This window comes from Scylla paramamosain, chromosome 4, assembly GCF_035594125.1.
Source record: "Scylla paramamosain isolate STU-SP2022 chromosome 4, ASM3559412v1, whole genome shotgun sequence".
Lineage (NCBI taxonomy): Eukaryota > Metazoa > Arthropoda > Malacostraca > Decapoda > Portunidae > Scylla > Scylla paramamosain.
The window spans coordinates 33,057,308-33,080,529 of record NC_087154.1 but is presented as its reverse complement, the minus strand read 5'-3'; the positions used below and the strand labels follow the sequence as shown (position 1 = coordinate 33,080,529).

Below are 23,222 nucleotides of genomic sequence, written 5' to 3'. Positions count from 1 at the left end.
ATCAAGTAAAGATTGCTAATGCTGTAATTGAAGTTATGTTTTTTTTCCAGGCCTTTTATCATTCACATTTTGACATAATTTTCATCATAACGAGTTTGAGCAAGAGGAGGATTGTTTGCAACTGTGCTTATAACTATATCATCCGTATTGCATTAATACAGTATCCATAGTTGCTGGAGTCTCATTATTCTGTTAGTGTTATCTTTGTTCTTTTCACCTTCCAGTGCCAGAGTGCAGCCCTTGATGAGCTGTTTGGTAAGCCTGAGGAGTGCTTTAGAAGATACCAGACAGCCCAGATCCTCCTTCATGCCCTGGCCCAGCAGGTGGCCCACGACTCTGATAGATCCTTGTTGACACGTTACAAGCAGGCCGTAGAGAGGCGACTCTTCCTCCTCCATGAGCAGGGAATTGTTCATGCATACAACACCAACGAGGCGTAAGACATGGTGCTACAACACACTGATGACCACACATTCATCTCCGTGATCCAGACAGTGATGAGAGCCAAGATGAACTGAAGACTCTGTGAGGACACTGTAAACCTGTGTTCATCAGTGTGTCAGCAACTCCCTTAACATTATTTATGTTGGTGTGATAATATCTCATAAGGTGAAAACCCTGAGTGGTGACTACAGGGTATTCAGTTGAAAAATGAAAAGAGCAAAATTCATCAAGCTTGAGTTTTATTTAAACATGCTTCAGAGGTAGAAGTGTTTTCATGATAGTCTTCTTAGGTTTTACAAAAAACAACATTAAAATGTGGATGTAATATGTTGTGTAAAATCCAGAATAAGGAAAGGGTGAGTGAAAGTTGAACATATTAGCATTAAGGGAGAGAAAAGGCATGGAACTCAGTATAGTTTGAAAAGGGAGGGACATGCTACACTACAAAATAGCAGCTATTTAAGTAGCTCTCTATGATTTGCAATTATGAAATTAAATGGACAATAAAGGGAGAGGAGATATAATACTTGTGAGGCCAGTCAGTGTATTTGTATATTTAAAGACAATGCTTCCCAGTGTAACTTGATCTTAAGGCAGTCTTATATAATGGTCATTTACATAATGCCCCTTTGACTTGCTGGTAAGAAAGTTATTTGTGAACATTATCATACACATATATCACACATGGTACTGAGCTGTGTAAATTAGCAATGTTGTATGTGCTTTATATTATATACATCCTTGTACTTGACTACCATTCAAGCAAAGTTCTGGTCATAATATCCATTACCTGTATGTATGAATGTGTGTACATGCACATATGGTCAAAACAGGTAACCTCTCTGAACAAGTACTCCAGACATGCATGATGGATACAAGTCAAGCTACATAACAGGACAAAATCATTCCCTAAGTCTGAGAGTTGAGAGAGAGTTGAGAGAAAGAGAGAGAGAAAGAGAGAGAGAGAGAGAGAGAGAGAGAGAGAGAGAGAGAGAGAGAGAGAGAGAGAGAGAGAGAGAGAGAGAGAGAGAGAGAACTATAATTTTTGTTCTAGCTGGTGCATACTTCAGGTGTGTGACTGAATGAATGCTTCATATAAGAGGATGATTATTTGCCTTATTTTATCTGATAAATGTAAATTTTGACAATGCTAGCCACCAAATGGGGGCAATGCCAATGCCTTAGTTTTCCTCAAGAGATCTAATAGGAGATATGCGTATTGTATAGTAATGAAGCAGTGGTGTTGTATTTCCATTATGGATGCAAACTAGATAACAAATTATAGTTACTGTAGGAGAGCTCCCTAGGTGTCCCTGTGCAGAAATCTCAACCCAGCTGTCATGGTGTTTTATTTAATGCAAAACTAGGGAAAGCTGCTGTGTTTTTTTCTTTATTTTCTTTCTTTATTATTTTGAACAACCAATACAAGACTTTTCTGTGAATGTGCTGCACCAGGGGAATATTCCTAACAGGAAACAAAAAAAGACTAAAGCAGGGATGGGAGTGAACAGGGCTGTCTCTGGGTTGTTTCTCTCACTCATGATGCTGTGCTCACTTTCCTCAATCCCTTTTTTATATGTTGCTACTTTTGATATTCTGTTTAGTGGAATGGATATTTTTACAATAGTTACGCTAACTCTCTTTGGTGATATCTGAGTATTTACAGTGTACAGGTCAGGATTGATGCAGTCGTAGTGGCGGTGCTGCCAGTGTAGCTTTAGTCCATAAGGGATTTAGAATGGTCATAGAGTAGATCATTTCACCACTGGCTTCCTGCAGGCATCACCCTGAGAGTCTGTATGACACACTGAAGTGGAGGGCTTTAGGTTGAGTATCTGTGTATTCACTACCTTATGTTACACCTGATTTCTATATGGATTCTTTTTATGTAACACTGCATAAGTTTTAGCTGATGTATACAGTGATCTACAAGCATGGATTATTTCCTTCTTCTTTCAGATCTACATACAATTACTCAGGAAAAATGTAGCTTAAGATTCAATTGCCACAAAGTTTTAGTTAAGCAATTGTGTATATATGAGTGTGTCTGTGTGTGTTAGTGATTTAACTCTATACATACTTGAGTTTTGTATGTTTCATAAGCTTTCAATCTCACCTTTGCATTTTATTCACAGTTGAAGCATTTGCAACTGAAACATGTACTTAGACTTTACATTCATCAGAGTGGAGTTTTACATTTCATTTTAGAAAGAGACTGATAATAATGTGATGTGACACTAATCGTTATAAACACATTGTGACACGCTGAGGACCTGGGTGAGTGCAACCACCACCACTATATTACGTGAAGCTACATAACGCTGGGAACATGTGTAAATGTGATCACTGCATACTATGATGCTGTAGTTAGGCACGAAGCCAGAGAGACCCCTGTGTGGTGTGATATATTCTTGGTTCTAGATGATGATGGCCACCATAAGTTCATTAAGAAAAATATGTAATGTGCTCTTAACTCTGCAGCTGTGAGACTGAGTATTTCTGGTTGGTATGTATAAGCAGGGAACCTAAGTTTATAAAATAAGAGCACATTGTTGTGGCCAAACATAATAAGATCACCATTCTTCGGTGTATCCTGTTAACTGTGGCTCAGGAAACAAATGTTCAACACATAACTCACATCATCTTTTGCATGTTGTGACAAATTCCCATTGTATCCTCATTTTTTTTTTAAGTCAAGGGAGTATTTGTAAGTCACAGTATGCAAAAAGTTGTGGTGTACTTGAAAATGTTATGGAAAATGAGATGCCTGCATTCATTCACAGTTTCATTGATCTATGGTGGTCTATAGGTTAAAGGGGCTTGAAAATATGTGACTGGCTCTTGTCTTACTTTGCAGCATCACTCCTCTGGAAGGAATAATGTAGCTGCACTGGATTTGCAACTTTGAAGCTAAACTCAAAGTACATAGTTTGATGGCTACAGAGAATTGTATCAACAACCATAACTGCAGGAAACCATATCTTGGCTTCATATAAGCTTTCACTGGCTCCCCAGGATTCCATGACTTTAGAATCATTGTTTTCATTGTTCTTTGAAGTTTGTCTTCTAGTCGAGTACCTTGTATGTGGGCATTGTAGGCAATGTCCAAGATCTCGTGGCTGGCAGGTCTTCTGTCACAATACTTTGTAGTCATTATTGTTATTACTAATTTTCTTCTCTTATCCTTAGTATTGGTATATTATGAGTTTTGTTATTTCATTTTTTTATATTTTTCTTTTTTTTTTTCATATTTTTATGATGCAGACCTGAGCTCTTGTGATTAGGAAGCAAAATCCTCTGAGGGCAAGAATCACCCCCCATGACTATATTCTGAGTGGCAGTGACCCCCCCCAACCACAGCATCTGTGATCTTTTTGTTTTGTTAGTGAGATATTTTTTTTACATAACTCATCTAATTATATTAAGAACTGTCTGAGCAGAACATTGTTTGTACAGGTATATAACTATGGTTATAATGCTGCTAATTTTGTCTTTTGTTTTTCCATGAACTAGAAACCCTTACCATCTGAGACATGGGCCTCAGAAGACAGGCACACTGCAGTATTAAGGACCTTGTAGTTAGACCGAGTGTAAGATTTGTTAAGTGTAAACAACTTTATAATCTTGGTCAGGATAATAAACTGGATATTTTTTCCCCTTTTATTGAATGGCATATGTAGATAAGTATGCATAATATAGTAAAAACTTACTTAAATTTCCTAACATTTATAAATAAAAAAGTGGTATTGGCAGGGTGAGTGTGGGCGGTGCCTTGATGTGGCTACTAGTCGTGGCGAGCACTGGCTGGCTCATGTTATCTACTCTTGCAACTAGTACAATGCCCTCCAGGGGCTGTCATTTTATATTCTTACGATAAACACAATAGAGAAAAGAAGTCAAATAAAATGAAAGCCTAACACTGTCATTTAGATTTTTTTCCTCCATGTGCATTTCCAAGAATTTCAAATATCCAACAGTTCAGACTTGCATCAGTCTTAAGTTTTCCCAAACCAATCTTGGTTGGTTATGTGATGTATAGTTTGACATACATATACTTCTGTATATGTATAGTGGAAATCTTATTTATTAATCTGACAATAATATTATTTCCATCTATTAATTTGGAATTCTGTTATTTTTTAATTAATTAGGTCTAGTCAGTAAGTTGATCTACCAGTGTCAATAACTGTGCTTGACTCAAATATTCTATCTATACTGTCTGCGTATCAGTACTCATTTAGAGACACTTTACAGACACTATGTGCCTGAAGTTGATTCTTGTTTGTATTTTTTGTATATTGCAAGAAGTTATATGTGATGGCATTATATCATGATAATTTAGCAGAAAATAATGACTTCCTAGCGACCTGTCAGACATATAGTTGTCTGAATGGAGACCTGGGTAATATTTTTTTAAACATATAGTCCACATATTCCATGGCTTGATTTTCATCCTGCAATCTGTAGTAGTGAATATTTTGCTAGATATATTTATTGTAGGCTGTAGATTTGCCTGCTTCAAGTGAGGCTTATTATTCATGAGTACCGTGATACCTGAAAAAGAAATAAACCTAATGTAAGGAAAATCATAACCATAAGATATGCTCAAAACAAACATGTACATAGCTGCATGTAAGAATATAGCGCAATCATTCCTAGTAAATAAATGTGTTTCGTCAATGCTAGACAATATTATTCAAGGTATGGCCCCTTGATTAGTCAGGTGAACTAGTAGAGCATTCTAACATTGAGTATTAACAGTAGATTTATGAATTTAGACATGATGGTTATACGTGGTTATTTACTACTTTCAGTTGAAGATGTAATGTAACAGGAAATTTGTTATTTGAAATTTCCCGCCTTATACAGTAAATATATATATATATATATATATATATATATATATATATATATATATATATATATATATATATATATATATATATATATATATATATATATATATATATATATATATATAAAGAATGGCAATGTAAACATTTTCCTAGTACATGTATGGAATATTGTGACTAAAGAAAAGACGCTATTCGAAAAAAGTGGAACTGAAGTAAGGTAAGAGCTTATGAAGGGATAAGTAATTAAAATTATAACCAGCGAGAAAACACGTCAGTTGACGACCAGCATGGCGGAGGAGGGGAAGTGGTGCACGGCTGTCAACTCTTGAGTGATATTACTTCGTTAATAAGCAAATACTTCTATTATTCCAACATCCAGGGTCATCACCACATCACATAGAACACCAGAACTATAATGCGTAAGTTTCTTTGCTGTTAATACTTTGATGATTGCCTTGCCATAGTATGGTGGCGGCTGTCAGGGTGGCTTGCTTTCTGTCTGCGTCAGTCAGCTGATAGGGTGGCTTGCTGTATGTCTTCGTCAGTCAGCTGATATTTTAACGTATGCTGGTCATTGTTGCATTCATTGATTCACTCCGTGATGTTCTGCAGTGTGACGGTAAGTTTCGGCACCAACGTAAAATACCATGAGGACTGGGGGAACACAGCTGCAGTCCCCGAGGCTCACGGCAGACATATATCAGTTGGCGGAGTGCAGGGGAAAGCTGTTCATAGAATATTTCCAATTTTCTCACTTTGCGCAATAATCTTGGTGGGTGAGCCTAATCTGCACTTTCTTAGTTTTACTTCAAATGAAGTACAACTGTGAAATTACATGGTTGCGCAGTGCGGATCCCAATGCGCAACACGCTTGGAGACCACGTGACAAAGCCGGGTAAACTAGGCCTAGGCCTCCCTAAGTCTCCTGTGGTATTCATTTATGGAGCCACTCCAAGGAAGGAGGAACAGCTGGACGAACTGTGCCAACTGCTTCAATCTGGTTTCGAACCCTACTCCGAAGATTTCTGGCTAGCCATTGCTGCACATTGGTGTTATACGTAGCTCTTAGAGAATTGGTTGAAAACTTTTGATTAAAACATATGTAGATATTAAGAAGGCTCGTGCGGCTCTATTTCCTACTGTTTTCGGCTTCAACCCCATACAAACACCTATTTATTGGTGGATTAGTTGCGGCCCCCCACTCAAGGGTGGACACGGTGAAAGTACCTTTTCTGAGCGGGGTACCCGGTTCTGACCCAAGCCGAGCTACGGGGTGTGGAGGGGTGCACAATGGACACAGGTGACCAGTGCCCGCCTGCTCAGATTATACACAGATTCTACTTACAGCAAATATGGAAGAGGTATTATGCTTGTGGCTCCAGCTTAGTGATCACTGCAACTGTGTGGTCATCAGTGGTGGAGGGCACAGTTGTTGCTTTGTAATCATATTTGTTAATATTTCCATTATTTAGGTACCTAGATTTTTTTTTCCCTCTATAAAACCCACTCAGGGAGACTTGGTTATCTACAACTCGGTTAGCAAATGAGTATTTCCTGATATTAATTTTTTTTTTTTTTTTTTTTTTTTTTTTTGCACGTTTCTTGAATATTCTTATGGTGTTTCCTCTGTCATTTCCCTCATGGTAAACAGGCCCACTGTGCAGCCCTCATAATTGCCAGTCATGATTTTTGTTTCAGTCATGTCTCCTCCAGACCATCAATAGAGTAGAACGGGCTGGTTTAACTTTTTGAGGTCATCTTGATAGTTTCATTCCTTTAACTCTCTGCATTTTCTATTACATATGAATATTTATCACCAGATGTGGGCACCAGATCTAAATGGCATATTCAAGGTGTGGTCTCACTAAGGCTGCATACAGGGGCTTGAATGTATTTAGATTTAAGTGTATGTACAAGTCTTATTATGCCCACATTATTTACTTAATAGACCTTTTCAACCACTGTAAGTGATCAGAAAGTTTGAGTTTTTTTTTTATCAGTGATGACGTCCATCCTTTTCTGTTATCATACGTGGAATATCCCTGCTCCTGCACACTTGATCCTCCAACCATCATATATTTGCACTTTTTTAGATGAAATTTTAGCTGCTACAATTCAGTCTATTGTTTATCTCATCCTGGTTATCTTTGAACCTTCTACAGTCCTGCTTCTAAAAATTTGGTGTAATCAGTAGTTCAGTTCCATTCTTGAGAGATTCAGATAAGTCATTCATGAATGATATGAACAGTAAGGAACCTAATACTGATCCCAGCATCACTCTGCTGGTGTCATCCATCTATAGTATTTCAAACTCACGATGACCCACCAGGTGTTGGTCGCTTCAAGGAGCGGCGGTGCCAAATCTAACCCACCCCCTCAGAAAACGGAGACAACCGTTCTCTTTATTTGCATGTACGACTTTGTTATAAGAATCAAGACACCCACACGTGCTTATAAGAGAGAATGAAACTCTGATATTTATTTTTCCTGATATGTTTAAGTGATATATATGTGAATGACTCAGTCGCACACCTGTGTCGAGGCGACCCTTCCCCCACCCACTCCCGTTAGATTCTGGGTCGGGAGCAGGTGGCAACGTCAACTGACCTGATATGCCACATTTTTTCATGAAGTATCTTCTTTTCTTTATATATATAACAATTATTCATATCACTTACTATCTAATGCAAAAATCAAAAGGTATTTAGAACATTTCATGCTAATATACCCTGGTTAGTGGACAGTTACCAGTTTATAGTGAATGTTTGGTTCAATATGTGGCAATAAAGCGGACAACACCTGGTGGGTCATCGTGAGTTTGAAATACTATAGTCTGATGCCTCCCCAGTGAACAGTATGTTTTGTTGACTCCCTATTAGAAACTCTTAATTTAGCTGGTGTATGGACCCTTTATCCCATACCACCCTCACGACCCTTAGATCAGAGCTCTCTTGAGAGATGTTCCAGAGCACCCCTATAGAGGGCAGTCACAATGACTGTAAAATGGGGCACACCAAGTCTTTCATGGCCGACCTTAGCGTAGAATGCAGCATTTGGAGTGTCCCGAGGCAGATGGAGCGCTTTCTTAAGGAAAGTTTTTACTTCCATATCATGTCTTTTAAGAGTGCCTTTAGGTGTTTGGCCCAATATTCTTGAATATTGGTGTTTTGGAATTAATATATTTTTCACAGCCCATAACTTCTGCTGTGGTTTAAGAGGGGCCCTCTGGAGCGTTACCAAGTCTCTGATTAGTGCCATGAGGGCACGCCTTGGCTCAGCACAACCCATGGCCAGACCCACTTCCAACCTAAGGTACTTAAAAGTTTCACCAGGCCTCATAGCTCTCAGTCTCTTGCCTCCAGCATAAAATGCGGTGGAATCAACCAGCCACCTCTTCCTCTTTCCATCCCCAATGATATTAAAAGTTGCACACTTCTCATGGCCCAATTCCAGTACCACCCTCCCAGCCTCGATGACCAGCACATCAATAGAGGCTTGAAGGCCCCAGGAGGTGGAAGCTGTAAGTGCAACATCGTCTGCATAGGCATTATAAGTGAGGGGAGTACCAGCCAAATGCGCCCCAACGTCTGAGGAGAGTGCCCAATCTAGGGTGATGTTGAACAAATAGGGTGACAGTGGGTCTCCCTGTAGCACTCACCTTTTGATGTCAAAAACTTCCCCCCGGAATATTTGTGCTTGCCTTTTTGTATAGATTTGTAATCAGTTCAGTGAGTACAGTAACTAAGTCGCTAAGTCACCATCTCTCCACACCAGTTTGTCAAATGGGAAAAAATTGGCAAACGAAAAAGATACAGGGTGTGTCATCTGACAAGAAGAGAGACTCCCTACGCCTGTTCAGCTTGTCCTGAGAAGCATGGTTTATATTCTATGACACACTTTCACAAGTGGCATGGTCAAGAGGGTGTGCCACAGAGTGAAGCAAAACAACAAGGTTCAGAGTGACAACAGCAAGTCAAGTCAGTGAAAATCTTTCTGAGGGTGTAAATGAAGCAGCAACACCAAGCACTAGTGATCCAACACCAAGCACTAGTGAACCAACACCAATCACTAGTGATTCAACACCAAGCACTAGTGACAACAGAGGAGAGAGAATCACAAAGAGGAAAAGTACAAGAACAAGAGGAAAGACAAGCACCAAGAGAAGGAAAGAGTAGATAAGGAATGGTTGTCTGGAATTTGAGAGTGAGGAAGAGGTCCACCCCTGGGTAAAAAAAAAAAAAAAAAAAAAAAAAAAAAAAAAAACCCTCATGTCGATGACAATTCCAGGCAATAACCAGCAGGGGTGATGGAATTGTGTATGCGTGTGTGTACACCAACACAATCCAGGCAAAGACCCATCTTATTGTAAAAGTTCTCTTGTAATAAAATAAAGATGTGGAGGGATGGGCAATAGGGAAGGAAAACAAAGAAACTGGGAGGAAAGTGAAGGAGGAAACAGTTTAGGGGGGATACAGTATGAGTATATGGGATGGAGGGTGAATGGTAGGGGATGAGTAATGAGTAGCTGACGTGAATAGTTTCTCTCTCTCTCTCTCTCTCTCTCTCAAAATAACAGAGAAAAGGGAAAAATAAAAGCAGAAACAGATGAGAGGAGCAGGGAGGGGAGGGGTGGGACGACATGACACATGACCAAAGGTGCAAATAAGTATGTACTGGCAACTCGATGGGCGAGAGGTTTCTACACTCACAAGTATCATCTTTTCCCTCACCTTATTTATGTTATTTCATGATAGAAACCATGGATATTTGACTACCACTGGTAGTTTCTGTCTGCTAAGATCCACTATGAGTGCATGAAATTCCCTCATATTCTGACATTAGAATAATATTGGGAGGAATGTAACACACCATATCATATCCAGCCAACATTCTGAAAGGTCTCGTACTATATCCAAAAAGAAATTAAACACTGGCTGAAATGATCATGATGCTGTATGCGCATAACTCAGATATGTTACGAGAGATTAAATGATGTGTATACTGCGTCATTATGCCAAAGAGGTTAATATTGCTGTTACAAGTGACTGGATTTCTGAGCCAGTTTCAACCACACTGTTACATCAGACCACACAACAAACCTTATCACATTCAGTCACACCATGCTACACACTCAACTACACCACACACAGTGCTCAGCCACATCATGCTACACAAGAGCTCATACCACAATTAGTCACTTAACAATCTATGTCGTTGCCAGTCAAACCACATATCACTTGCATCACAAGAGAAACCCAGGAACTTGCATCACACAGTCATATCTCACACCCTAGCAGTTTGAGTGTGTGTAGTGCAACACTGATCTTGATATTTAGGTGGCTCTTGTTTGTATCTGCTGAAACTTGTAACTTGAATGTTTGGAAATCAGGGAGCACTTATGCCTATTTTTAAGATTTGATGCTTAATTTCTTAACCTCCTCTCTCTCCACAGCATTTGAAACTTTCATGGGCTGTTTTTCATTATTAACAATAACTACATGCTGCATTTGTGTAATCATATTTTTTTCTCCTTTGCCCAGATCCAGGCATAATGCTGAAACCTATGTCAGGCTACATAATGCCTAGTTCACTCTTAGTTGTGAAGGGTGAAGAGAAGACAGTTTCCCTGACCAATGCTTCTAAAGGGTTATTATTAAGTGCTGTTTATCTTACTTACTCTCCAAAAAGTACAGTTGTGTTTCATTGGTTATATATTTATTGTTTCATTGTTTTAGATATGTTAACTGAAATTCCTTCTCTCTTACAGCCCTGATGGAAGGCAAGGAGACCATTGCTGTCAACCGATGCATTTTACTTTGAATGGACAAGTCAGAATCAGCTCTCTCCCATTGTGATTGTCTAACAAGTGGAGAAATACCTGCTAACACTCACTTCTATGCTCTGCAGTCATTGCAACACTTCTCTGTGCTTGCTGCAACACTTGCTACCAATGTTAAATTATTGCTGCAGCTATTATTATTATTTAAGTCTTGAATCTTCTACCCTTTTAAATGCTCCAACAGTATTCCATTGTCTTTACTTCCACTGATCCATGTTACAGGGGTTGTCACAGGAGTGGTTCCTGCCTGATCCCTATGGCATGAACCTGTGAAAGTAAAGACTGAAATATTTTTGGACTAATAACATCTTAGTGAAAAGTAAGCTAAGGTATGGGAAATAACAAGTCAGTCATTTATTTAACTTTGTACTTTCTTGACAAAATGATATATGTGAATTATACAATGCTTAGTTTCTGAGATATAGAAGTGAAGAGAGATTCCCTGATTGATCAACCTGAGCATGCACAAGGTTGGCACAATAAAGGAGCTATAGTACATGGATGGATTACAATGGCCATCAGCCAAACAAGGAGGAAAAATAGCTTTGAAGTATAAAATATCTAGATACAAAATTTTTACTTCCTTTAGTGGGAATTGCATTGGGAGAGAGAGAGAGAGAGAGAGAGAGAGAGAGAGAGAGAGAGAGAGAGAGAGAGAGAGAGAGAGAGAGAGAGAGAGAGAGAGAGAGAGAGAGAGACTGACTGACTTCCATGCAGTGGGACTGAGCCATCTCAGAGGAAGGTGGAGGGACAACATAAAATAGTAAATGTGAATGAGGTGCTAGTACAGGCAGTGTTGAAATGACCAGAAGATATGACTTGGTAGAGGGAAGAGAATATTGAAAATTAAAAGAAAAATATCCCACTAAAAATATTGTGGCAACTACTGAAAAAATAACATCACTAGATAATAATAGTCATGTACAACTTATACCTATGGGTACCTATGGGTTGCTGTTGTTCCCATTGCTACTTATCAACTGAATTACTCTTGCTTGGGCTGCTGTTGTCACTACTTTCTTGTGGCTTGCCTTCTGCTTCATTATTCTCTTCCTCATCTTCACTACTGGATTCATCAAGGTCACTGTTGGCATAATTGAGATCATTAATCATTCACTTTCAAATGTTTTCTTTTTGCACAATTCAAAATAAGGAGTAAAAAAGTTACAGCCAGCCTTCCACAAAAGAATATCATAGAAAGACCATTAATAATTGATGTACATGGAGGGCCATGTGGGCAACATGAGACAAGCAGGTTGGACGTGTCTGTCGTGACGTAGAGTAGTGGTGTCATGCTGTCAACTTTGGCAATAAAAGGAAATGGACACTCACTATGGCATACCAACTGACTGACAGCCTTGGTGCTGCTAATGGCATTGGCAACCTGCTGGAGGCAACCAACCTCCTCAACCAGCCCTTCTCCTCCACCACCACACACAGTGTTGAGCATCCTTGCTACACTGGTAGCCAAGCTATGAACTGACCAGGCCCACCTTCACATGTCCATGCTGGCTCTCATCTACTCCCTACACCCTGTCCCTGGCCACACGAGTCTGCCACAAGTGGCAGAGTCTAATGTTATGACATCACTGCACCTCACGCTCAATGCTGTTCAGCCTCCACCCTTTGGACATCACCTCTCCTTCCCTTATCCTCATCTCTCTCCTCAGCAGCTGCCACCTGTCCCCCTCTTGCTGACACCTTACCCTTTCCTCCTGTGTCCTCCATTCCCTCATCCTCATCCCACCCCTAAGGAACTGCCACCCCCTCCTTAATCCTCTCCTCAGCAGCTGCTGCCTGTTCCCCAGTCCCTGACACCTCACCCAACCTATACCAACCAACCTAATACTCCCCCATGCCTCCACCACCTTCAGACCTGCAATGCCACATGGCTTGCATTCCTTCTGATGATGTCTCCATAGAACTGTACCAGTCCTGTAACCCTCCACTCCAAACAAAACAATTTTCACCACTAATGAGGCCTTCCACACCCTGAGGCCTCCCTCATCTCCATCACTGCCATCCCTAAGACCATTGTCTCATGGGAGGACATGGCACCATGGATGAAGACTACCTAATCCTCCTCGATGCCATCAACAACAGCTTCCCTCCCAAGCACGAAGCCCCACCCATGCTGAAGCCCTTTTATGGCATCCAGGACCGTCTCAGCACTGTTGATGGTGTAGCCCTCATGGATTCTTGCCCCATTATACCTTCCTCCTTGCAGACCAGTGTCCTGGAGGCTTCACTCCGCTCATCAGGGTACATCTGGGATGAAGGCCCATGCTCGTCAAAGCACTTGGTCTGATATTCTCAGGAATAAGGAGTGACAATCTTTGGTTTTTGTGATGTGGCATCCCACAGCCAATTACAGAAAGCTGTAGTGACTGCTCAAGATGGTTAACCACATTGATGAACATGAATGAAAGTGAAATAACTAAAAAGTAAGAACTATAAATAAAGATATGTAATCAGTTAAGGCATGCACAGAACAGTGAAGTTTTTAAGATTCACTAGAGTTGTACTCACTCCATAAACCTTCCTTTCTTGATTCTAGTCATAGGTCCCTCCTTTGTGCCTTTGTTGGTACTTGATGAATCATTGTCCTTAACCTTAACAGCTGCACGAAGAAAAGAGACACTTAGTATAATTCATTCTCACACTGCCTTTGACTTTTCCATTACTTATTTTATTTACTAGTTTAGAATTAAATGTTTTATTTATTTATTTACTATTTTAAAATTAAATTCTTACAAGTCTAAAATGTATAGGTAATGATTGCTTTTAGTGTCCTCCTGACCTTTCCACTGTTACTTTTGCCTCTTCAGTATAAATACAAGTTTTATTTACACTTGAGTATCAGTAACCTCACATTAAAGTGACTGGCAGCTGCCAAATTTCTGTGATATACAGTCAATTTCAGTAATATACAGCAATATGCCTTGCCATGCTGCTTTTTGTTACTCCTACATATGAATACATATGTTCAGTTTGTTTTTGCATAACTTAAAGTAGTGTGGAGTGTGTGGATATGGTGGTTCTCTGTCATGATTACTCGCCTGGCCCAACAGTTGAATCTGTAGCCCAGCCATACTTGAATTTCATACCACAACTAAACAATGCCTCAAAAAGCATATATGTGCATGGAACATTTTTTACTTATAATAATGGCCTGTACTTTTACTTCTGGCAATATCCACAGAAACTTGTGTTACATCCTGTAAAAAATTATGAAACAACCATAGAGGTATCACTCGCTCCTTTTCCTACAATGGAACCGTCTCCACCCTCGTTCACACACTTGCATCCCTATGGAAAGCCAGAATTCCTTCCAACAATTGTCCTAAACCATCACAAAGGCCTTCCCTATCCATCCTATCATATGGCTTCTCTATATGAATGCTACATACAACTTTTCATCTTTTAAATGCAAAAATCTGATCTGCATAATCCCTTGGTTTCCTGACTCTTCTCTGTTCCTCACTGACCAGTGACCACCTCAGTTACTTCCATCACTCTCTCAGTTAAGACTTTTCCACAGACTTTACCTAGCACACTAAGCAAGCTTATCTCCCTAATTATTACACTTATTACATTTTTTTTGTTTTATAAGGGGGCACAATGACTGCCTCAATGCCAGTTCACATATTAGAAGCATCCAATCTACAACTTCACCTCCACATTTTAATGTTTCTGCATCTATTCCATTTATGTCTGCAGTTTTTCCATTATTTACCATAAGGTAAATAAAATAAAAACTGATATATAGCATATAGATAATTTTTACTTGCATTTGTTTTCAGATATCATTAATTTGTGGAACAAGTTAAGGATCATGATTCTGACAAGAGGCATTAAGGATAAGTGTATTTCACCTTTTTGGTCACCCTTGTGCATGTGTGTGTGTGAGAGAGAGAGAGAGAGAGAGAGAGAGAGAGAGAGAGAGAGAGAGAGAGAGAGAGAGAGAGAGAGAGAGAGAGAGAGAGAGAGAGAGAATTTTCTTGTACAAGTTATTAACCTGTTCTGAAAAATAACCAGCTAATCATGGTTGTTAAGAATACAAATGTAAATTCAAATAAGAGATACAACTGCACTTTCTTATAATGCTTGCTGTACAATTCATTTTGATTAGTAACAACAATTTTAATATAAATGCACACGGTACTTACGAGCTGCTTTCTGAATGATGTTGCTCCCACTGCTGCTGTTACTATTACTGTCAATGGTGCTGTTGTCTGTGGGTTCTTGCAACCTGGCTTCTGCTTCATCGCTGCTGTTCTCTTCTTCACTGCTGGAGTCTTCTAGATCACTGCTGGAATGTAAAGGTGAGATTTCCTGTAGGGCCTTACAACTATAATCTGATTTTACCCCAACACAATCAGTACTAATTAGCCCAACTCCATATTATTTACCTAAATGGCACAGTTAATACTGATATTAAACCTAAATGGCATAGTTATTACTGATATTATTGTGAAAAAATTATCATAAGCAAAGCATCAGCAGATTTGTCATTATGCCTTGATATATGAGGGCCCCAGGACCAGAGGGGCTCAAACACCACCTTGGTTGGAATGGAGTCCTGGTACCCTTTGCTCTATCTATTTATTACATGGTTGAAAATCCCTAGGAACCAAGAAACCTCAACTATTGATCTGTGGCTTCTGCAATGACTTTTTTGGACACACATCAGTCTTGAACCAGAGGAGCTTGTATTGTGAGGTCCTGAGTCTGTATTCATGTCACGAATGTTCTAGAGTTGAAGAAACAAAGGGCTAAACTTGTGTATGACAGCATTCCTACACCAGTAGTGTCACAGATGTTCCTGCAGGAAAAGTCTGACTCCCATGTCCTGATGTGTTTTGGTTGCCTTACGATACCCATATGAAGGTGTATGTTTAACTAATCTCTGAAGGAGACAGTTCAATAAACATACTGAGTGAGGTTTACATTTTGCTTGCTAACATAGAAGCACACCTTGAGATTTTCAATTTTTTTTTTGGTATTTCTCTCTCTCTCTCTCTCTCTCTCTCTCTCTCTCTATATATATATATATATATATATATATATATATATATATATATAGAGAGAGAGAGAGAGAGAGAGAGAGAGAGAGAGAGAGAGAGAGAGAGAGAGAGAGAGAGAGAGAGAGAGAGAGAGAGAGAGAGAGAGAGAGAGAGAGAGAGAGAGAGAGAGAGAGATGCACTTGAAACTTGTTTGAAGTGGATATCTTTGCTAGAAGAAAACTTTATCATTCTGAGACTTTAAAAGTGATTTTCTGTTTTAAAAAAACTGACACTTGAGGCCCTCTGCTTCTTGAACCCTCATACAGCCTCAACACATGCCTATACATATCTACTTCTAGATTGCTTTCTTTTTATGTTTTCTGCCAAATCTAAGATGCTTTTGTAATTGCTATAGTTAATGAATGTTTTGTAATGTAGTGGTAGCTTAATTTAAACATTAAAAATTTTTCTTGGATATACCCTGGTAAAATGGGGATACATTTAATGTGCCTTCAAATGCATCCCCTACCAATTTTTTATTATCTGCCATTGTTCACTTCATTCAAAGAAATTTCCTTCCCGCTATCCCTTATCAATCCTCCTCTTTTCTTCATGAACTTTACTCTTCACTTCCCTACACTTTCTATGGTACTCTTTCCACCTTATACTCTCCCTATTCTGCAAGTAAAACTACATGAATGAATGAACAAATAAATAAAAGTAAATAAAAATCAAATTAAGTACATATATGAATGAGGTGACAAAAAAATAAAGTAAAATGAGATGAGATATTCTAAATAGCCAAATGGGCAAAGTAACAAGCATTGTACTCACTCTAAGAACTTCCCCTTCTTGGTTTTGGTTACAGGTTCTTCTTCAATGCTTCTCTTAGTGCTTGATGGACCACTGCCATCTTTGGAAGTGAAAGCTGCAAAAATTAAGCAAATAGCAAATTAAATTCATCTGGTTACTTGGTTATTTACCTACACACACACACATCCCACAATCACACTCATTTATGCTTCTACAATTATGTTATTTGCTGGCATTTATGTTTGATGTAAATGAATAGGAAAGAAACACTGGAGAATGTGCTATAGTGGAGTAGCTTGATCAGGATATGTTAGGGAGGGCATGGAACAATCACTAAATGAAAAATAAACTCGAACTACTGATGTCATGGCAGGGAAAGCCATTGAATAAAACAGTAGTGAAAGGTATACTTTTTCCATATACATTTTTACTCTTGTTCCCTAAAGAATTAATATTGAATATTGATAATCACCAAATCACAAAACTTACCTTTGTCAAGAGAATCATACAAGTTCTTTTCACGAAGCTCCCGCTGCTGGAAGTATGCCTCATCCTGGAAGGTGTGTCTTGGTGATTCTTGCAGCATCTTAAATTTTTGCCGTTTCTTCTCCTGTAGCTCCCTTTCCCGATCAGCTTTCTTGGCAATGAAATCCTTCAGTCTGTAATAATATTTAATCAAGTAAAAAAAAAAAAAAAAAAAAAAAATAGAGACATTTATATTTTTGTTACAGGAAACAACATTCAAGGTATCTGATGCAAAAAAGCACAGATGAACAGTAAGTTTAACCTTTAAGTATGTATAGAATACTGCAATTTATACCTTTTGTACACTTTCTCTTGAATTTCCCTTGAAAATACATTACAAACTTCTAAGATTACAAAACAAAAATTAATACTTCAAATAAAAATTAGCTTTGGGTTTGTTCAAAATGGTTTCTCATGCAACTTTGATGAACTTTGGTGAAAATTCTGCTGTTACATTTGATGTATCAAAAACCTTTAATGAAATTTGGCACGTACATTTACTTCCCAAACTGAATGTTTCAATTTTCTTGTTGCTTAAAGTAAAGATAGACTGAATTGCCAAAGTGAACTTATGCATGTTTGTCTCATACACTGGCTCACCCTTAAACTTTCACCTGACACATACATACACAGAGAAATTGAATGAATGGAAACAGTATAAATGCAGAATGGATATGCAAAAATACTATAAGGTAGTACTGATGTCATGTAATTTGAATATAAAGAAGCAATTTGTAAAAAAATGGACTGGGAATCCTTGGCCTTTTTCCACCTCGGTCATCCTTTGTGAGATACTCCCAACAGCAAGGAGAATTGTGAAATGATAGTGAATAAACGCTTTACTAAAGGGTGCTGCACACTACACCCTGCCATTACCTTTTCTCTTCATTAATGTCTCTCAATCGGCGCCCACTAAGGTCTCGGCAAGCCTCCCGATTTGTTGTCTTTTCAATCTGGGCACCTGTGGGAGGACATTTAAAGTTAGTCCATATTCTGCAAATATCCTGAAATTAAGTGGGTAATGAGTCTTACTTTAAAGAAGCATCTACATGGGTATGCTACTATGAAGAAACCTGTGTGTAAATTACAAAACAAATGAATTTAAAATCCCTGGACATTACTCTTCAAAAAAAAACTTTTGAAAAAAAAAAAAAAAAAAAAAAAAAGGCAGGAAAGAAGGGTTTTCACCAAACTTATCTCAACTAATCACCAAAGTGACTCATTCCTTACCTATGGCCCTCAGCATGGACCCAAAGCCACCCTTTCCTCCTGGGAGCCTAAGGGTGGCCACGACCACTGCACTACCATCAATCTGTGTTGAGGGAAAGAGCACCCGACCCTGGCACTGTAGTACAACATTAGATGCATGGCCCTGAAAAGAACAACAGTAAGGGGGAAGAGGGTATTAATCATTAGGCATGAGCACACTACACATGAAAGTGTCAATGTGGCCTTCAGCCTCCCTGGTTAGCAGGACAGGTATTTCTGCAGTCACTTCCACAAAACAAAGATTTCACAATGGTAACATTGGATTTGTTTGCATTTGAGACAAGTTTAGTGTAAATTTGCTATTCAGATTCATAATAACTGTGTAAGTGTAGAATACCGAAATACTGTTGAGTCTACCTATCATGACAATTTTCTCACCTCACAATGCATGACAAATTTATGTACTCAACAGAGTCACTATGACTCAGTTTTGATAAGCCAGACTTACATTATAATAAATAAGATGTGTTAAAATATACCTGTCTTGAGTTTAAGTCTGCAGCTGCATGCCTAGTTTCCTAAGAAGAAAAAAGGTGACACTTTTTCCACCACCACCACTTGATGTCTGATACTTCTCTTGGTAGTATGAATTGCATGTGAACATTCCCTTGCTGCCAATACAGACATATTTGCAGTAGATGATACGACACAAATTACTCATTTCGGTGAAGTAAAGAGGAATTACCCATCACTGACTGTCAAGAGTAGCTGTACTATCTCTATGTGATATGTTTTAGGAAGAGTAAAGTGAGAAAGAATGAATTACTACCCTGTCAGGAAAGTAATTTTTTTTTTTTATGAATTATTCATGACTGGATCAGGTTAGGTTTAGTTAGAATAGGTGGTGTGAGACTTATGGAACATTCCATAGCAAATAATCAAAGTGTATAGTTATGAACAGTAAAAAAAAGCTAAATTGCAGAGGAAACAATTAGCAGAATAATTTAAAGTTCACCAAAATATTTTCATCCCCCAACTTGAAACAAGCAAGAAATAATTTTAGTACATGTTAACAAACCTACATCTGCACATAGTGCTTGAAAATATGACAATAACAAATAGTAGTAAGAGCTACTCAGCAGAAAAAGATTAGCAATAACAGAAGTGAATATTAAAGACAAAAGCAATCATAACAAATAAGGAAGTGGTATACATAGTAATAGTGGTAAAATGTATATATAATTATGATAGTGAATATAATAATATACAGTAATCCCTTGACTACTATGGGTTCACGTATTGCGCCCTCAGTACAACACGGATTTTTCTGGCTAATATACAGAGTGTAACATAAGTTTCTTCAGATATTGCCAGAGGCGAAAGTACAGGTTATTCTTTACCAATAAATATCACATAATGATAGTATGGATGTAATAAACAACAAATGAAATAATAGGTTGCATGACACCACGCACTGCCTGGGCAGGGAGTGGGAAGGAGTAAGGCTAGCAGCCAATCAGCTGATTGTTAGTCAGATCACACACTTTCTGTCTGAGACAGTGAGTGAGCATGTTCAGATTGTAAAGCAGAGTAGAGTGTGTGGTAAGGGTGTTTCTCCCCCATGGTTACCTACCTGGCCCGGCTGCTGTATCAGTTGCCAGACCACAACTGAATTTCACACCATGGCTAAACAACGCCTCAAAATGCATATGTGCATAGAACTTTTCAACTTAGAATACCCTGTACTTTCAACTCTGGCAATATCCGCAGAAACTTGTGTTACACCCTGTATATAAATCTATATCATGAACTCCTCAGTATATCACAGGTTTCTGCGGCCATTAGATATTTATATGTATTTTTTTAGATTTTAATTCCTATGGTAAAATAAGCAATTTCTAGTCTAAAAATTAATAAGTTGCCAAATAAAAATAAAAATACAGTACAGTACTATACTGTATAACACATTAATTAAAATATGTTAAAAGAAAATATGTAGTGTACCGTAGATGAGTAAACAAAGAATCACACATACTGTCATCACTATCATGTCAAGTTGTAGTATCTTCACAGGTGAGTGTACCGAATTTATTTATTTTTTTTTATACATAAGGATGCATCTAAAAGTAAGCTTGAGTTTAAAAAGTATTTAAGGGTGCAGAAAAGGTTTACAAGCGAGAAGGTGGTGAGCTCTGTGCTGTCATGATGTACGACGTCACAACAAAAATGGCCGCCCACCCATACTAATATTGGTGTTATACTCACTCATTTATTGCAGATGACTACAATACTGTCTGCATACATGCAATGGCATGCACTAGTAAGTAAAGTCTTAAATATATAAAAGAATGAAAATAAAAGAAATGGTAATGAATGACAGTAATGGATCTTCACCACGAACCTCATAATTGAGGACAGCAAATGCTCTGTAATACAAATCACCAAGTGGATAATAGTCATCCGTATGTTTACTGCTACAGAGTTGGGTAGAATGTGGCTGTTTCCATGCCAATATCGATGATTTGTTTACAGTATCCCAGAAGGCGTCTAAAACCATTCAGTTGGGTGACCCAGGTGACGCAGGGCGCCTGGGCTGCCCAATTCATGCTACTGAACGCAGCCCTGTTTCTACTTCGCAGATTTTCACCTCTCATGGGGGCTTTTGGAATGTAACACCAGCGATAGTTCGAGGGATTATTGTATATACTGTAATGGCATTATATTAATAGTAGTAATAGTAATAATAATAATTTTCTTGAAAGTAAATACTTTCTAATGGCTAAAATGATGAGATGTATGTTTTTGTTAAAATTTACCTGGAATAATATTGAAATAACATCAGTGTTTTCATCTGAGGATTAGGTTTGGTGTGGTTAGGTGTTTTAGATTAATTAAGTTATTTTTTCTTCTCATGTTGTAGAGTTAACAAGCTGTGTAGCTTATGCACTCTACCAATTGATGTGTGTCTCTAGATAGACTGGTCTAGCAGGGTGGCTGGTCTTGGTTGTGGTTTGTGTCTGAAGAATTGGGGCAAGTATGTTGGCCCACTGCAGTTCTTGTGGCATGGTTCTGGAGGTGTGCATTCAACTCAGTCCATTGCCAACTCAGACTATTCACTACTGTGACTTGTCCCACTTGGTGAATCCAACTCAGACCATCAACTACAACTTTATTCTACTTATATTGAGTTTAATGTGTATTCATGAACTGTCACTTTAAGCTAGTTTCTTTTCTAACCTTGTGACACAGTCACATTCAGCTTGTTTCCTGTCAAACCTTGTGACACTGTTTTGTATGAATCCACAAAGTTTCTTGGCAGGCATCACACAATGCAGGTCACAGTTACCAGTCACCACTGTGTCTGCTGGGGCAGCACGGTTGACCTTTGCTTTGTGTGCAGGAAGACAAAGCCAAACATTAGTATGCTGATGCAACTTTTGAAATAGTTCAACTTCATTCAACTTTTTAGAATTTTAGTCGTGTAATTTCATGTTTTAGTACATATGCTTTTATTACTTTTGGTTTTAGCAACTGAGTACAGTTTACTGTATCATGTAAATATGCACTGTGCACTAGAAAAGAACTGATTAAATATATATTATAATTTCTGACAGGTGTTTCTTTGTGTTTAATACGCAATGGGCCGGATTTGTATGCAGTGGTCCGACTTGGTCATGGCACGATTTAACCAACATTCCTTCACTGGGTGGTGTCAGTGATCACGTGAAAGATCTATTCTTTAATTTCCCTGCTGATCCCTTAATTGTGTAAGCCACAATTCGAAAGAAGCCCCATGCTTTTGCCCAAAAGTAAACATTAATACACTAGTGATATTTCCATAATTACCAGGCGTGGGGCACCAGCAGGAAGGCCACAACACTCACCTCCCTCTGCCTCAGGGCGTCCAGCACCTCCCCACCGGTATAAGGCCGGTCACTTAAGCACCATGTCCTGCGCTGTCCCGAGATGTGAGACACCACCACCACCACCATTCTGTTGGTATCAAGCTTCAAGTAAAGTCTGGATAGCAGCAGCCCTAGCCTCGAGCGTAGTAACTTCACTCCTCGTCACTTGATCTTGATCTTACAGGAGGCTCGGGATTCCTCCCAAACCAGGCCTTTGCATCAGCACTCCAGTAAGGAAAAAAAAAGAAAAAAAAAATAAAGACAAACAGAAAATGGCATGCTTAGTCATACAACATCTATCACATCACTAGTTCCTACATCTAGCACGCCATATTCTCTCCAGAAACTCTTTCACAGCCTCAATCATTCTTTCATTCGTCTCCCAACACTCCCAGCAGCAACACCATCTATTCCCTTCATGTCTTCTCCACTCTAGCATGCCCCAATTCCCTTAGCACTACTTGCATCATCTCATCCCTGTCTCTGGCATACTTCACACACTCCAGCACCACATGCTCCACCGTTTCATCCTCTCCCATATCACACATCTGGCACACTTTGTGCGGGACTCAGACCATCTGTAAATCCTTGCATTCACATCCATACACTGTGCCCTCGCTCAGAA

General features: G+C 38.8%; 2 protein-coding genes and 1 long non-coding RNA gene across 7 annotated transcripts in view; 2 read left to right on the top strand and 1 right to left on the bottom strand.

Moving 5' to 3' along the window:
• Positions 1 to 4,368, top strand: part of LOC135100016 (serine/threonine-protein kinase unc-51-like) — a 104,060-nt gene extending 99,692 nt beyond the window's left edge. For both annotated transcript variants that reach the window (XM_064002844.1, XM_064002843.1), the window contains one exon: positions 225 to 4,368. In XM_064002844.1, coding sequence (XP_063858914.1) covers positions 225 to 440 — 216 coding nt within the window. In that variant the 3' untranslated portion in view covers positions 441 to 4,368. The remainder of the gene's footprint in view (positions 1 to 224) is intronic.
• On the bottom strand, positions 1,383 to 22,781 carry LOC135100018 (splicing regulator SDE2-like). Of its 4 annotated transcripts, none has more exons than XM_064002849.1 (9): positions 22,577 to 22,781; positions 18,714 to 18,855; positions 18,360 to 18,444; positions 17,448 to 17,617; positions 16,980 to 17,073; positions 15,309 to 15,451; positions 13,669 to 13,759; positions 12,084 to 12,223; positions 1,383 to 4,998 (listed from the first exon to the last, which is right to left on the bottom strand). In XM_064002849.1, the coding sequence occupies exons 1-8, from the start codon at positions 22,682 to 22,684 to the stop codon at positions 12,109 to 12,111; spliced, it is 948 nt and encodes a 315-aa protein (XP_063858919.1). In that variant the 5' UTR covers positions 22,685 to 22,781; the 3' UTR covers positions 1,383 to 4,998; positions 12,084 to 12,108. The 4 variants fall into 4 exon arrangements, with proteins under 4 accessions (XP_063858919.1, XP_063858921.1, XP_063858918.1 ...); XM_064002851.1 differs by having other exon boundaries at positions 15,309 to 15,448; XM_064002848.1 differs by lacking the exon at positions 1,383 to 4,998 and having other exon boundaries at positions 11,493 to 12,223.
• LOC135100019 (uncharacterized) lies at positions 5,514 to 11,340 on the top strand. The gene is made up of 3 exons (XR_010268485.1): positions 5,514 to 5,719; positions 10,841 to 10,946; positions 11,068 to 11,340. It is a non-coding gene; the product is annotated as an uncharacterized LOC135100019 (long non-coding RNA).
• Positions 22,782 to 23,222: the final 441 nt, after the last annotated feature.